Source organism: Gambusia affinis, linkage group LG04 (assembly GCF_019740435.1).
Source record: "Gambusia affinis linkage group LG04, SWU_Gaff_1.0, whole genome shotgun sequence".
Taxonomy (NCBI): Eukaryota; Metazoa; Chordata; class Actinopteri; order Cyprinodontiformes; family Poeciliidae; genus Gambusia; species Gambusia affinis.
In genome coordinates this window covers 8,189,246-8,200,542 of record NC_057871.1, presented here as the reverse complement: position 1 = coordinate 8,200,542, position 11,297 = coordinate 8,189,246, and the positions used below count along the sequence as shown (strand labels likewise).

At 40.7% G+C, this 11,297-nt stretch overlaps 1 protein-coding gene across 3 annotated transcripts in view; it reads left to right on the top strand.

Annotated features, from left to right (window-relative positions):
- The first annotated feature begins 1,536 nt into the window (after positions 1 to 1,536).
- fam184b (family with sequence similarity 184 member B) overlaps positions 1,537 to 11,297 on the top strand; it is a 31,526-nt gene continuing 21,765 nt past the window's right edge. Inside the window, exon 1 of one of the 3 annotated variants that reach the window (XM_044115098.1) lies at positions 1,537 to 2,938. In XM_044115098.1, the coding sequence (XP_043971033.1) occupies positions 2,789 to 2,938 (150 nt within the window). In that variant the 5' untranslated portion in view covers positions 1,537 to 2,788. The remainder of the gene's footprint in view (positions 2,939 to 11,297) is intronic. The other 2 variants (XM_044115096.1, XM_044115097.1) reach the window with 2 other exon arrangements.

Genomic DNA, 11,297 nt, shown 5'->3' with positions numbered 1-11,297 from the left:
TTTCGGATCAATTCCATATAACAGTAAAACTATCATCATGTAGCTCACAGAAAACACACGTAGTTAAAAACACATTGACCGAGAACTTAGAAACAACTGCTCTATGTAATGAAATGTTGATGTAAGTCATGGAAGCTGTCTTAGCAGGAGTTCAGCATTTTAACAATTTGAGGTAGAAAGCTGTGTTATAGTCTGGTGGTTCTAGTTCCACTGCTGCTGGAGGCTTGCCTGATGATAGTAGTTCAAGGTGTTCCTGGAGAGAGAATGAGTGTCTGACAGTGTCCTATAAGCTCTGCTCCTGCAGCACGTCTCACTCAGCTCCTGAACAGTTGGTGGAGACACCTCTGACCCTTCAGCTCCCTCTGTCTTGTTGCTGCTTGAGTTGCACCCAGAGATGCGCATTTTATATATAAAACCCTGTTTCGATAGTATTTGTTGTGTTAGTACCTTGGTTTAAATTGTTAAATGTATAATATACTACAGTATGTATTCATGCTGCAGCAAAGATAACACATTATTGTCCCATTTCCATTTAACTAGTCTATATGATGGATTTGCTGTTTTTATTATTTAGACCTCTGTAAAAATTTGGAACACACTCTTCAAAAAATCCTATGTGGTTTTCAAGTAAATTATTTTCATTGCAAACATTCTGCTCTGTGCCGAGACACAGCAACAGCAAATTAGCATGCAGACTCACACACCACTCAAAGCTTGCAACTGCAAATCTAAAAATAAGTGTTAGTTTGATCAATTTGATGATTGACATACCTTTGATATATACACTAAAGCTGTCCTTTTTTCATAGCCAGCTGACCAGCAGTTTGCAGTAAGATTTGGGGGTATGGCAGCTCTGCATTACTCTATGCTTCATGCAGAAACTTATGCTTTCTAGCATTTCACTAAAAGGACTTCATGATAATTTGAGAGAAAATATCTACCACAGTTTTAATAACATTACTCAAGACTTATTGGCATATTCTGTTACATACACTGAAGTATGGAGAACCAATTATATATCAATATCTACAAGGAGAATCCCATTTCTGAATACAATCTTTTAGAAGCTACCTTAAATAAAAACCGAAGGATAAAGGGAGGGTTAGTTTAAGGGGGGCGAACAACTGGATTAAGCCTATAGTGTGTGTGTGTTTTGAGCATTGGTGGCACCAAGGGGAGATCCACAATGGGCTGAAGCAGCATGGGTGTCACAGTAAGTTTGGTGGCTGTCTCAAACTATGGGCTCCAAATACCGGTAATCAATCAATCAATCAAATTTTATTTGTATAGCACATTTCAGCAGCAAGGCATTTCAAAGTGCTTTACATCAAATCAAACACAAAAACACAATGCAACATGGAATCAACAATAAAAACACAACATCAAGTCAGATTCCGTCAACCAACCTGCAATTGATTACGTTTCAATAACTATAATTACTGACAATAAGATTGTCAGTCATTGCTAGTTGTCACAGATTAACTGGATGTACATTTTTATGCTAGACAACTCTGTCCAAGTGTGTTCAGATTATTTAATTTTCTTCATATTTGTTTGTGATCCGACATTTGGAGCCAACTGGTTTTCCAGTATCGGTTTTATTAAGTGGACCCAAGAATGTGCTGCACAGGGAGCTCCTTCTGTACAGAAGAGAAGTCAAAACCATGTGGCATAGATAGATGCATAGTATGGATCAAAGCTCATTTTGGCACCAGCAACTTAAATAAGGGTTAGCGGTGCTAATCAAAGGTGGATGTGCAGCAGAGTACAGGAGTTGATCAGTCACATTTTGTTCTGTGCCAGTGAAACAAAAGGAGTGGTCACTAGCAGATAACCATCCAGCTGTTTAAACTAGTATTTTCTTAACTGGAGAACTGAGTTATGTTGCTTTCTCCTCTGTCAATATGAGCGTATTTTGATTCACTTATGACCCCAACAGTAAAATACACTGGAAATTCTGGCTTTGCTTTGCCAACCAAGAATAGGACATGGACCCCCAAATGGTCACCCCTTTTGTTAACTGCAGCCGTTCCTGTGCATGTCCTACATTTCACTGAAAGCTATCCCAAGAGTAAATATGCGATTCAAAACAATGAGAAATCATCCATTCCCCCATGTTTTCTGGATTTGCTGTGTTTTGTCCAACTCTTTCATTGGTCCTTCCCATAAATCTCCTCTGGGGGTGTTTTCTGTCAAATGCTATCACAATGCATACATTTGTCTCGGCTTTCCTATAGCCCCTGTGTATGTTTATCCAACTGATCACACGGACCCCGGAGACCCTCCTCCTCCTCCCTTCCGTACAGCGATCAGGGGCGGGGCAGCACTGCAGCAGTGAGCCTCTCCAGCAGCTGTCTCCGGTAATGTTCCACAGATACACACGCCCCTCTCCGCCCCGGCCCCCAGACAGGTGGTCGGACTGTACGCTCTCATCCTCCCTATTAGAATAAGGAAAAATATATACATCTGCTGGCAACAGGACAGGCTCGGCTGGCGCAAGCGCGTCCCCGATGGACTTCCAGCGTGTGACCTCCGCGATCACCGGGCGGCCAGCAGGAGGAGAGCGGGGCAGCAACCGGAACGCACCAGGAGAGCCCCGACGATCTACCGCCGGATTCCTGGAGATGCCGAGAGAGGATCTGCGCGCGGAGGGATGAGATGCACGAGTAGGAAGCTGACACGATTTCCGTGGGATTTTTCATCCGCGAGGCGGAAGGATCATTTCTGACAATCCTTGGGAAGTTCCCCTGGGAGAGAGAGAGAGAGAGAGGTGGTGGGGGGCTCCATTATGGCTACAGGCGCCGGTAAGGCTGCACAGTCCCCCGGGCCGGGCTCCACCGTGAACGGGACTGCGGCAGAGTTGGCCACCATCGAGCAGGAGCTCTATGACTACCAGATGCACAGCAAGATGTGCAAGAAGATCGCTCAGCTCACCAAGGTAAGATCCTCTGCTGACAGCGCGCGCGAGAGAGGCGCGCCGCCTGATGCCCATCTGTCGGGCTGACAGCGTGGTCCGACGGCTGACTCAGTATCACACCTTCAGATGTTGCGCTGCAAAACATGCTCGCAGTCAGAAAGACATTATAATATGCTGTGCCAGTAGGCTTGCAATGCGAAAGGTGATGGAGATGTTCAGCCACATCGTCTCGGGGAAACTTGGATCAGGTTGGAGCGGCTTCGTGACTGACGGTAATCTGAAATAGATCACCAAAAGCTTTAGGTGTAGGCTGCAGATCTCCATCGAGGTGGAAGCAGCGGTAAAAATGCGATTCTGTGGATTATCTCCGTACCCCTTGCTATGTGATTTAGACTTTCATCACCTAAAGCACATTGAATTGTCTTGTACTTGCTGTACAAATGAACTTGCCTTGCCCCGAAGGCTTCATGCCACTGTAGAATTGATACAAAAATCCAGAACAGACAAAAGAAGCGCTCATCTAAAAAAATCAATTACTAAAAATAAAAAAAAAGGAATAAGGCAGTCCCCTGCAACATCTTTTTATCTGGTAAGATACCATTAAGTAGTATTTTTTCCCCCACAAAAAAATTCTGTATTCACAATAATAATAAAAACAGCAGGTAATGAATATGGATTTTCTCCTCAAGGTTTCACAAATTACAATGTTTGTTAAAGAAAGGGGGCAACTGTTAGTTCTGCTTTGTGTTTTATGGGTCATTTACATAGCAAAACAACAAGAACAAAGATGATCAGTTATCCTTATGGTGGAAGAGCATTTTCTGACAGATATTAGCATACTCTAGATACTTTATTAGGTACACCATCCTAGTCCCCTTTTTGTCCCCAGTGCTGCTTTATTTTTTCTGTGGCATTATAAACTTTAAATGGAATGTAAGGAATCTAAGAGAAATTGATTTTAGTCCATGTTGGGATAATATCACATAATTGCTGCAGATTTGTCCATGATGCGAATCTCTCATTGCATTACTTTCCAAAAGGTGCTCTTTTAGATTCAAACATCAGGACCATGCAGGACACTGGAGTAAAGTGAGCCTATTACAATGTTCAAGAAACAGGATGGACTCATAATTTCATGATGTTTATAAATGCCAAATTCTGAGTTCGCCATCTGAATGTTGCAGACTATAATTGGATGAGACAACTTATTCCCAATCCTTTGGTGTCCTATTTTGGTGAATGTTTGGGAATTTTAGCCTAATTTTCCTGTTTGTAGCTTACAAAAGTATACATACCTTGGTCTTCTGCTGTTGTAGCGCACCGTCTTCAACATAGAACATGTTGTGATTTCAGAGATCTTATTCTGCGTAGCTTAACAAATGGTTATCTCTGTTACTGCTGCTTTTCCGTCATCTGGAACCGGTTTTCCATTTACATCTAAACAGCTGTTACTCACTATATATTTTCTCTTTCTGAGATGTTTACCTGTAAACCTGGTGATGAGTATGTCAACATCCCAGTAGATCAGCAGTTTCATTGACACGTTAAAGATGCTTCAGATGTTCATATTTAGATGTTTTAAACCAGTTTGGATAGTGAAGCTGAAGCAATGACAACAATAATTGTTGTCTCAAATTTGTTAGGTACAGATCTAGTATCTGTTTAAAATTTTCCATCAGATTGGTTTCTGTGCACATAAAATGAGTAAATGCCACATTGAGCTTAAATCACCTGGAACAGTGAAGAATTTGGCAGGATAGCGGCATTGCACACTGTCTAAACTACCACCTTGGCACTACTTTTTACTATAAATGCTACTTAAGCTATTGAAGAACTGCTCTCTGTCTGACTGTAAGTTATAGAGCTTCTTTTTATTCTCCCCTCTGAAGTTAATTGTGATGCTAGCAATAGTATAGGCTGTATTGTAAGCTCAATTATGGTGGGGCTAACTGTTGAGATTGGACTCGTTGTTAGCATGACAATTATTTTTGCTGAAGATAACCCAATAGGAAGCAATTGTAAAGGGTTCAAAGCTATTTAAATGGAGCACATCAACCTGACAAGATGGATATTATTACAAGTTGTCTAGTAATCAGGGCAGTTGACAGTTATGATATTTACCATTTAAAGACATGATTCATATTCCTATTTGCTCCATACTTTGGCATTTTTTTAATTTCCACCTTTTCTGCATCAGAATTGCCCGACTCCAGTCCTCCGTCCTGTAACTTTTAGATGCATCCTTTCTCCAACACCTGAATCTCATCAGTGAATTCCCTTATCAGCATTCCGTCCTCCACATATGCAGAGGCCTGTCAATGAGACATTCATCTGAGTCAGGTGTGCAGGAGACAAAATGTTGCAGGATTGCAGCTCTGGAACGCCTGTCCTGCAGCAGAAAACCAATAGCAACACAAATCCTAAAAATTATAAAGTTTATAAATACATTATTATATGTTATCATTTGTTTTTACATATAAATGTATATGTATATATATACACATTAATCCTGTCAATCGATTGAAATATTTAATCTCAAATAATCGTGTGATGTTCATAACTAACTCATGAATAATTTAAATGTAATCACAGATTTTTCAAAAGTTCTCAATGGACCTTTGCAGAATATTTGTTTAGGTTTATGCCATTCTTATAAGATTGTAGTGAATAAGTTTATTTCTTTCATGCAAATATATGTAATATAATTGCAACAATGCCTGTCATGACAAATATGAAAAGGACTGTATATTCTAAAAATTACCAGAAGTACTCTCATGCACATACGCCTACACAATATAACTGCTTTTTACTTATCATGGAGAAAAATAAAGTACTTTTGGTTGTAGGCCATCCCCACCTTGGGCCCTGGTCAACTGACCACCGCCCCCACCCCCAGTGGCCGTATTTGTAATGATTATAAATGTTTGATAACAAAGTCTCGCCATCCAATATATCCAGTCTTCTTGCATTCGACTCATATATTTGGGCCATACACAGTAGAAATAAATGTCTTTGAGGGCAGAAATACATTTAAAAATGTGAAGAAAGATGGAAGGAAAAGACAAGAAATATGCTGGAAACTTCGCTGGTCAGTTGTCGTGTGCCTCGTGTGAAGTCACCAGAGGCATGTGAACTTGTTTTAGATTGAGAGCGTTGGTTGTTATTGTGAATAAATTCTCAATTACAAAAAATAACCGGCTAGTAGCTTTAGCACTGCGTGTCTTTCTCCATGTGTCAGTGAGCTGGTACAAGTGGAGCAGCATCTGTATCTGCTCAGCTCCTCAAACACTAATCCTTGTTATGTGAGGGGGATTCTCCCGCTCTGTTCTCCACAGAAATGCTTACAGAAGCACGGCACGACCCGCTGCTTGTTGAACGACGACAATTACTGATGACTATGCACTTCCCTCATGGGTGCACCTCTGTCTTTAAAGTGCATGTGAGTGTGTGTCCATGGCTAACATGTATATTCTTTTACAAGGGTTCTCTCACACACTCACGCAAATACGCACACAAGCAAAGATGGCACAGATGAAAGGTCAGCACTTGTGTCTGCGCTTGTCCTGCTCTGTCCTTCAGCTCTCTTCTCCTCTCCTCTTCGGGGTGGACTTGTTTCTCTCTTTTGAAACTTTGTGTACGCCACGCCTGAGTCGATTTAGCTCAGATGACCCCAGTGAATAAACTTGAAACCTGTGGCTCCTGAAATATAGGAATCATCAAATCCGATATTTGGTGCAAGAGAGTGTTGGGATGCCTGCAGCGTGACACATGGTTTATTTGTGTTTTAGGGCAGGGTGTCGAGTGGAGAGAAAGCAGAAAATGGGGCAGCCTTGGTAACTTTAGATATTTAATAATCTACATGTGTAGGATGTGAAGGTACACACACTATCTGCTTGTGTTTTCCATCTCCCTCCCTCCTTTATGCTTTACTTTCACAATACCCCCCCACCCGCTCCCTCTCTCCATACCTCCATCCCTGACCTCCCCTCCCTCTCTCTCCGTCCCGCCTGAATGGGTGCTGCTAAAGATAAACCAGTTGGAGTGTGTTTACATGGCGGAGCAAGCCAGTGGGAAGACAGTGCCAGCTGACCATTTCAAGCCAGCTGTTGCGAATGTTCACACAACTTTAAACAGACACACACACGCACACGCACACACACACAAACAAGCACCTCATAAATTTTTTATGTGTTGTCATGCGACAACTACAGACTTCAATATATTTCTTTAGAACTTTATCTGATAGATGAACACAGATGCAAGGGAAAACGTGGACCATTTTTAAACTTTGTGCAAAGATTATATATGAAGAGAAAAAATTGACTGGACCACTCTATCACATGAATATGCTTTAATTTAAACTCTTCGATTGTAGCTTTGAATGTGTGTTTAGGATAGTAACCCTACTGGAGTGTGAACCTCTGCACCGGTCTCAAGCTTTTCACAGCCTCTACTAAGTTTTCCTCCTGGATTGCCCTCTATTCCAGTGTGGCTTTGACACACGTGATTCAAATGATTGCAGTCCAGCAAATGCCTGTTAATCAGCCATCAGTTAAATAATGTGTGATGAAGTATAGAAATACCTAAAACATGCAGGGCAGTGTGCCTTGAGAACTGTAGATGGGAGATTCTGCTCTATTCAACCCCATCGTCTCTGACCAGCTACTGTCTTCCCGCTGAAGAAATTTCTCCCCACAGCATAATAGTGCCACCACCCAGCATCACTGTTTGCTGGTTCAGAGTGATATGCAATGATAACTTTCCACCAGAAAATGTGATTTTAGTTAAATCTTGAATATGTCTGCTGTGTCCCATACATTGTTTATGGAGAACTGCAAACATAACTCCTTGTGGCTTTCTATTTTTTTTCTTTACAATTCAGTTAGCTGTAAAACTCTGCAGGTGCTTCACCATTACCAGGAGTGTGTTGGCTGCTTAGTAATAATTTCCTCGTCTGGCCTGTCATATTTATTGATTAGGTGACTTTTGGTTGGACTTCATTTTATTTAGGGGTTTCAGAATAAAAATGCATGCCTGACTGTTTAGATTTTCAGCTATAAAACCCCCTTCAGTTCATTGAAGTTTGTGATATGTAACATGAGAAAATGTGGAAAATTTGGCATAACTCACAGAGATCAACAGCAGCTATTTTAAAGCATCGGCTTTTGTACACATATACGGGGCCTTCTTTGATTGGCAGCTTTAAATCTGTCTTTGGATTTCCTGAGCTTACTGTCACAGTGCTCACTGCTTTGTAATCCAGCACACTCAGTACCCTGTGCGATATGTGTGGAGGTGTGTGTATGGATGCTCTCCTGTCTCTTTTACTAACCTCTCCTCTGTGCACCAACCAGTCAGATCATCTCTTCTTCTTCAGCTGCAGTGTCTCAGCTCTCCTGCACACTGGAGACAGATTTGTTTTCCACGCCTTGCTGACTGTGAAGTTATTGTGAATAAGCAAGGGCACTGGCTTGTGAGGCTACATGAATAACACTATCGACTGGCAGGATCAATACGGGGATCCGGAGAGTGGATTTACAGTAGGAGGAGGCCGAGCTTTCACCAGGCCGCCATGCCCAGTGTTTGCATGGATTTAAACTGAAAATGCTGTTTCAAAAGTACCAGTTTTTGCATTTTCATTTGGAACAGCCAGTACAAGCATCAGCATTGCAATAAGAAAAAGTCCATCCAATACATAAGATTTAGATATGAAAGTAAAATATCCACAGGCAATTTCAGCGTTAGTAGTTAAACAGAATGTTGAATTCATGTTTTGAGGGTAATCAATACTGCATAAATGTGTTACTTTTTTCTAGCACAAGATGGTAACAGTGGTTTAATTTCTTAATAATTGTAATTTGCAGATGATCCCATAAAACCAATATTATTCTTGGCTAGTGTTGCATAAAGTAGTTGCCTTACATGTTTTCTTCTGTGTTTTTGCTTTTTTGTCACATTTAAATGTTCCAGGACATTAAAAACATTTTGATTTAAGGATATTATGATTTAATTTATTAAATTATTACCGTCTGTGTATGTCTGCAGATGACCTCACAGGTTTTCTAGACCATTACAAAAGCTTTTTCTCTTTTTCAAAAAATTTCTCTCATCCTATCATTCTTTTGTTGATTAGGATTTGTGGACTTGGACTGTGATGCTGAAAAAAGAAACTAATCTCTATCGCCAATTGTTTCACAGACACATGAACGGTTGGAATTGGATTAAATATTGATTAGAATTGGAAATGTTTGTATCTTCGTCTTCACCAACAAAAACTTAACGTCTGCCTGAAGAAAGGTAACCCCAGATCATGATGCTTTCACCATCATGCTTTTCTGTACATCATCAAACGATGGTATTTGTTTGATGATGTACAGAGTTACTTTTTGTTAGCCTAACTTATTAGAGTTATGATCAAATATCAGGAAGACTCCACTGGGATGGATGTCTTTTTTTTTAATTAGCAGGTTCAATATAATTGACGACAAGAGTTACCCAATAAGACTGATTACTGAAAATAAATCACAAGATGCTTCAAAAATGCAACAGCTTGAGGTTGTGCACACTAATGCAACCTTGTTATTGCAGCTTTTTAACTGTTTTGCATTCCAGATTTGTTTATTTCTCAAAACGTGATATTTCAGCAGGAGGATGTAAGCGGCTGAGATCTGCTTTTCACAACTTCAACTTAAATTTGGTTATGAAGTGACGGCTTCGAGCTACACTACAGCTTGGCTTTAACTACAGCATGGCTATCGACGTTATGGACGGATAAAAATATTTATACTTTTGCAAAAAATCTGCTTCTTGTAAAGTAACTGTGAGAAAGACATATTTTTTATAAGATAGTATAAAACAAATGATCCTCCACATTTGGCACTGAACAACTTGAGTGGTCTTCAAATCCATGACCTCAACATTATTCAACCCTCCACCCCCAGGGCAGATTCCAGTGCACAACATGGGTCAGGCTGCATCAGCTGACGTCAGTTACTGACCTCGCCGATGCCTCTGCAGCTGAATGAGAATGAATCCCTGCAGCACTCCTCCAAATATTTTGAAAACTGAACCTTCCCAGAAGACTCCAGGCTATTTAACCGGCACATTAATGAAGATGGAGTTAATGAATGGGTTTGAGAAAAATCTTTGTCAAACTTTCCTCTTTTCTTTTTCATTTCTTTACCATAATAGTTATCTTTGTGAGGACAACCATTCACCACCCCTTCAGAAAACGATTTCATTTCCGAATGCCACAAGTCACAATTTAAAAAGCAAAAATTTTGTGGCACAGAGAGGAAAGAGAAAGACCAGCTCACATTCCCCACCGATGTCTGTTTGACAAAACCGTCAGATGTCAGGAAAAGAACATTTGCTCATTATTATTTGTATTGCTCATGTTTGTGTGAAGGCAGCGGGAATGTGTTTGCAATGGAGCGTGGCAACATGCCACCCTTCCACACGGTGAAGAGAATGTTCGGCAGTGCTGCGCAAGCGGCGTACTGCAGACAGAGAGGCGTCTGGATAAAATATGAGCCCATGTGTCTCCTGCGTCCACTCATGTGTCCATGCACACACAAACACACATCTCTGTGAGTGGGTAAGTGAGACGTAAGGGTCACCAGGAGATCATGATGACACTGGCGACATAGCTTAGAGGTTAAAATGAATCGTGGCGAGAAGTAGGCAATATTTTATGCACGGTGGATGATAATCCTCTATTTAGGGAAGAGAAATGACAGACATATGTACGCAGACTCAGATGTCTGTACACCTGGACAGTACTGGTTGACAAGGTCAGAGTTATACTACATACAGTTTGTCAATGAAACTGCTTAAACTGTTTTATTTCAGTATTGAGCTCCTTCTTTAGTCAGTTTAAAAAGTGTACTGATAGTGGCAACTGAGGAAATGGAGCTCTAATAAATAAATAAAGAGATTAAAAAATATATGCCCAACTTTATAGACATTGGAGCTTTCTCAGGACAGTCAAAACATTATTGGGTAATTTAGTGCAACTCATGTTGAACTTTGTCCTCAACATTTGTCGTTGTTGCTCATGTAACTGAACGTGGATATGGGGGAGGGGGAGCAAATAAAAGCATGCAGCACATCCAAAAACATTTGATTTTAGTTCTGGGTTATTTTTGCTTTATGCCAAACAATTTATGCATCTCATCACCCAACATGTTGCCTTATTCAGTTAGCTAGTGCTTTAGGAGAGGAGTGTTACACAACCAGGCCTATACTGGCTAAGTTTTGAGCTGAAATAAGCAGCAATGAAATTAAAAATACTTACACCTGTACTGATACCTTAGAATCATTCTATTCTCAGAAGTACTGCATAAAGCAGTTTTTCTTTCCTCCATCCTCTTCTACACGT